The 5819-nt window shown below is 42.3% G+C and overlaps 2 protein-coding genes across 2 annotated transcripts; both read right to left on the minus strand.

Moving 5' to 3' along the window:
* Nucleotides 1-221: 221 nt before the first annotated feature.
* LOC138887221 (uncharacterized) lies at nucleotides 222-902 on the minus strand. Its single transcript, XM_070168944.1, has 3 exons — nucleotides 744-902; nucleotides 500-638; nucleotides 222-388 (listed from the first exon to the last, which is right to left on the minus strand). Exons 1-3 carry the CDS (start codon nucleotides 900-902, stop codon nucleotides 222-224), a joined length of 465 nt encoding a protein of 154 aa, XP_070025045.1.
* A 28-nt stretch (nucleotides 903-930) lies between these two features.
* On the minus strand, nucleotides 931-1308 carry LOC138887222 (uncharacterized). Its single transcript, XM_070168945.1, has one exon. It carries the CDS (start codon nucleotides 1306-1308, stop codon nucleotides 931-933), a length of 378 nt encoding a protein of 125 aa, XP_070025046.1.
* Nucleotides 1309-5819: the final 4511 nt, after the last annotated feature.

The following is a 5819-nucleotide window of genomic DNA, read 5'->3' on the forward strand; positions in this document are numbered from 1 at the left end:
TGATTTAATGTCGCGGCATGACACAAGTTACCATTATCATTTGAAATTGATCAAGGCCACCACGTGGCTGTCATCAAATTTTCCCAGGTAGTGTTTGACTCATGGCCATTAACTCTAAAAACTTCACCATTTTTATTCTTCAAATCAAGAGCACCAAATGGAGTCTCATGTACCACTTCAAAAGGGCCACTCCATTTTGACTTGAGCTTTTCCGAAAACAGTCATAACCGAGAGTTGATTAAGAGAACCAAGTCACCCTCCTTGAATTCCTTGCTCTGTGCATATTTGTCATGTAAGTACTTCATCTTGTCCTTATACAAGGACGAGCTGGAATATGCATGAAACCGGAACTCATCTAACTCATTGAGTTGCTCTACCCGGAGATTTCCTGCAACATCCCACTCAAGATTTAATCTCTTTAGCGTCCACATGGCCTTGTGTTATAACTCAACCAGAAGATGGCATGCCTTCCCAAATGCCAACCGGTATGGAGACATACCAATTGGAGTCTTATAAGCAGTCCTGTAGGCCCATAAATCATCATCTAGTTTCCTTGACCAGTCAGTTCTATTTGCATTGACAGTTTTTGACAATATACTCTTTATCTCCCTGTTGGAGACCTCAACTTGTCCACTAGCCTGAGGATGATAAGGGGTTTATACCTTGTCATTGACACCATATTTTGCAAGCAAAGTGTCAAATGACTTATTGTAGAAATGAGAATCCCCAACACTGATGATTGCCCGAGGAGTACCAAACCGTGTGAAGATATTTTTCTTGGGAAACACCACCACACTCCGGGACTCATTGTTGGGAAAAGCCACGGCTTCAACCCACTTAGAAACATAATCAATGGCCACCAGAATGTAAGTGTTGCCACATGAACTAACAAAAGACCCCATGAAGTCTATGCCCCACACGTCAAAAATGTCAACCGATGAGAGGCATTTCATCCTTCCTGGAAATCCCATCTGCTCTCTGACACTCATCACATATCTTGACAAGCTCACCAGTATCTTTATACAGAGTAGGCCAATAGAAACCACATCTAAGAACCTTTGAAGCAGCTCTCGCCCCACTATGATGACCACCGTAGGGCGAGGAATGGAAAGCATCAAGAATACTCATTTGCTCCTCTTCTGGAACACATCTCCAGATCACACCATCATTACAAATCTTGAAGAGATAAGGTTCATACCAGTAATAATCCAAGCTATACCGTTTAAGCTTCTTCCTTTGGTTAGAAGAGAACTCACTTGGAACAATGTCGGTAACAAGAAAATTGGCCACATCGGCGAACCAAGGCATAATATTCAAAGATACTCAGAGGAGTTGTTCATCTGGGAATGCATCATTAATTTTTAGATCATCTTTAGGTCTCCCCTCCTCCTCCAAGCGGGAAAAGTGGTTCGCCACTTGGTTTTCACAACCTTTCTGATCAACAATCTCTAGGTCAAATTCTTGAAGCAACAAAACCCATCTCATCAATCTCTCATTAGAGTCCTTTTTGGTCATCAAGTAATAGAGTGCTGCGTGATCGGTATGAACAATCACTTTGGCACCCATGAGATAAGGCCTAAACTTCTCCATTGCAAACACAATTGCTAGAAACTCTTTCTCTGTCACTGTATAATTGACCTGGGCATCATTCTGAGTTTTGCTTGCATAGTACACCAGATGAAACATCTTGTTTACCCTTTGCCCCAAGGCCGCTCCAACCGCAATGTCACTAGCATCACACATGAGCTCAAATGGAAAGCTCCAATTGGGTGCGGTGATGATGGGAGTGGTAGTCAATCTATACTTGAGATGCTCAAAAGCTTTCATGCACTCATCATTAAATACAAACTTTGCATCCTTATCCAACAATTTGCACAAGGGAATCACCACCTTGGAAAAGTCCTTGATGAACCTTTGGTTGAACCCGGCATGCCCAAGAAAGCTCCTCACTCCTTTGACGGAAGTCGGAGGAGGGAATTTTGAAATCACTTCAATCTTCACTTTGTCCACTTCGATACCATTCTTTGAGATCTTATGGCCAAGGACAATGCCGTCCTCGACCATAAAGTGACACTTTTCCCAATTACGCACTAGATTTGTCTCCTCACATCGGGCCAACACTTTGTCCAGATTACCCAAATATTCTTCAAAAGATTCACCCACAACACTGAAATAATCCATGAACACTTCCAAGAAGTCCTCCACCATATCAGTAAATATAGCTATCATACACCACTGAAAGGTAGCCGGTGCATTACACAAACCAAATGGCATCCAGAAAAATACAAAGGTGCCATACAGACATGTGAAGGTGGTTTTCTCCTGGTCTTCTGGTGCAATCATAATCTAGTTGTAGCCTGAGTACCCATCCAAAAAGCAATAGTAAGAACGTCCAGCAAGTCTATCCAGCATTCGGTCAAGAAAAAAGCAATGGAAAATGATCTTTGCGGGTCACTTTGTTCAGCTTCTGGTAGTCCATTCATACCCTCCATTCGGTGATAGTCCTAGTGAGAATCAACTCATTTTGCTCATTTGTGACCACAGTCATACCCCCTTTTTTCGGCACACATTGGACCGGTGAAGTCCATGAACTTTCTAAGATGAGGTACACAACCCTTGCATCTAACGACTTGATAACTTCCTTCTTGACGACCTTTTGCATAGCCTCGTTTAACCTCCTTTGATGTTCCACAGAGGGTTTGACATCTTCCTCAAGTATAATCTTGTGAATGCAAAAGGCGGGGCTTATCCCCCGAATATCAGCTAGAGTCCATCCAATTGCCCTCTTCCTTATTTGAATCACCTTAAGGGTGGCATCTACCTGCACGTTAGTAAGGTAAGAAGAAAGAATAATAGGTAAAGTTGAACAAGGGCCCAAGAATTCATACATGAGGTGTGGAGGTAAAGGCTTCAACTCCAATATGGGAGGTTCCTCGATGGAGGGCTTTGTTGGTGGAATCTTTCTATTCTCAAGATCCAAGGAGAGCATACGGGGCTCATAGGAGTAAGAATCCATTTCGTACAAGGCATTGACACACTCTACGAAGCCTTCATCCTCGATTACATAATAGTTAAATAATACCACTTCCAAAGGATCCTCTATATTAATCACTGCACTCGTGTCATCAACAATCACCTCCATCACCAAATCCATAAAAGAACAAACCTCAGCACTATTCGGTTGCCTCATTGATTTGCACATATGGAAGATAACATTTTCGTCACCCACTCATAAGGTGAGCTCCCCCACTTCCACATCAATAAATGCCTTCCCTGTTGCTAGGAAAGGCCTTCCCAAGATTATAGACACCTCATAGTCAACTTCACAGTCGAGAATCACAAAATTAGGAGGCAAAATAAACTTGTCCACCCTGACAAGAACATCATCAATAATGCCAAGCGGCCTCTTCATTGTTCTATCAGCCATTTGCAATCTCATTGAAGTAGCTCTCGACTGACCAATACCCAATGTTTTGAATACGGAGTAAGGCATCAAATTTATACTTGCTCCCAAATCACACAAGACCTATGCAAAATCCGCTCTCCCAATGGTACATGGAATGGTAAATGTGTTGGGATCTTCAAGCTTTGGTGCCATCGAGTGCACAATAGCACTCACTTGATGAGTCATTTTGATGGTCTCACAATCCATAGATCTCTTTTCAGTTACCAAGTCTTTCATAAAATTGGCCCGACATTTTCTCAAGAGCTTCCACCAAGGGCACATTGATAGACAAACTTTTCATCATCTCAATAAACTTCTTGAACTGGGTTTCATTCTTCTGCTTTGCAAGTCTTTGAGGGTAAGGTGGAGGAGGCCTTGGCAAATGAGCCTTGGCTTTAGGCATTACCGTTTCTGGCATGTCTATCATGTGTTCCCTAGACGGGTTCACGTCATTTTGAGTCTCCTCCTCATTGTCATGAATATCAATTCTCACCTCACCATTCACACTGTCTTCACTCACTTTCTCAATAACTATAGGATTATCATCATTTCACTACAAGTCATCACTCACTACTTCCTTTTTCTTGGAGGTACTTGCTTCACCACCTCTACCGTTCCTAGTGGTCACCGCCATTGCATGGCTGGTAATGTTCCTACCCTTCGGGTTTACTACCATGCCACTAGGTAGTTCCCCTTTAGGGCGAGTGTTTAAAGCTTGCGAAATATGACCAAGTTGGACCTCTAGATTGTGAACAGAAGTATTATGGGACGCCAATTGAGCATCAGAGTCGGCGTTCTTCTTCGTCATTTGATCAAATATTGACTCAATCTGCCCCATTTCATTGTTGGACGAGCTAGGACCTTGGGATGGAAATGGAGGTGGATTGTTTGGTTGTTGAAACATTGGAGGCCTTTGAAAACTCGGCCACTTATTACCTTGATTACCATTATTCCAACCTCATTGGTTGTTGTTTCCACCCCAATTGCTATTGTTCCCCCAATTCTGGTTGTTATTCCCCCAATTGTTGGAGTTGTTGTTGTTATTGTTCCAATTTCCTTGGTCTTCATTTCCCTAATTCTGATTATTCCCTTGAGATCTCCATATTTTATTTGGAGCATTACCTCTTTGTTCTTGATAGTTGTTGGCATACAAAACCTCTTCACTTTGCTCACTATAACCATCATCTTGGTTGTAGCCACTGCCACCTTGCTCAAATTTATCTTGATTACTTTACATTTGTTGACCAGACTGTCTCTTTTTGTTTACCAATAGATTAACACCTTTGATTGTGTTTACTTGCTTTGGTCCCTGAATCTGCTGAAGTTGTGCTTTGGCTAACTGGTTCATGGTTGTTGTCAACTCAGCTATGGCTTGTCCATGGTCCTGAAGTTCCATGTGAAGATTTATGACATGAGGACCCCCCTGAGGAACATTCCCCCAACTCTTCCAGGCTGAGGAAGTGTTAGCTATCTCATCAAGAATGTCACTGGCCTCTGCATATGACAACTTCATAAAATTACCCCCTGCTAGTTGGTTTACCACACATTGATTGGTCATGTTTATACCCCGATAAAACGTTTGTTGGATCATTGCTTCAGTCATATCATTGTTGAGGCATTCCTTAACCATAGTTCTATATCTATCCCAGATTTCATGAATGAGTTCATTTGGTTCTTGTTTGAATGCTAAGATCTTATCCCTTAATGCAGCCATATGCCCCGTTGAGAAAAACTTGGCTATAAACTTGTTGGCCAACTCATCCCATGTAGTGATGGAATGGTTGGGGAGTTTTTCGAGCTAGTCCAAAACTTTCCCTCTAAGTGAAAAAGGGAACAATCTCAGTCTCAATGCATCCTCCGACATATTTGTTTGTTTGCTACCACAACAGGTGTCCACAAAGCCGTTTAGATGTTTATATGCATTCTGATGAGGAGCATCTATGAAGTACCCTTTTGCTCTAATAAGGTCAGCATGTCATTTGTAATCTGGAAATTGCCCGCCCGAATCCAGGGTGGGACAATCGCACTTGCGTGCCCTTCATTTGGAAGCACTTGAGGAGCTACTCGTGGAGGAGTTAGGGGAGGGTCTGGAATATTTTCATTGGTGTGGCGGCCTCTTCTTTGACCTTGAGGTACTAGAGGAACCTCATCTTCACCATTATCATCTACCTCCTCCCTTGGGATAACTTTTCCATTAGAATCACTGTTTACCTGAATTGATTAACTCACACAAATTAGTAAAACAGAAGGAAAGAAAAACAAGACATAAAAATAGTCAGATAGATAGCCAAAATCATTTAAATCCCCCGCAACGGCGCCAAAAAGTGATCGGCTCTAACCCTACACCACTATAGAATGATAAGAGTGGTCGATG

Source organism: Nicotiana sylvestris, chromosome 3 (assembly GCF_000393655.2).
Source record: "Nicotiana sylvestris chromosome 3, ASM39365v2, whole genome shotgun sequence".
NCBI lineage: Eukaryota > Viridiplantae > Streptophyta > Magnoliopsida > Solanales > Solanaceae > Nicotiana > Nicotiana sylvestris.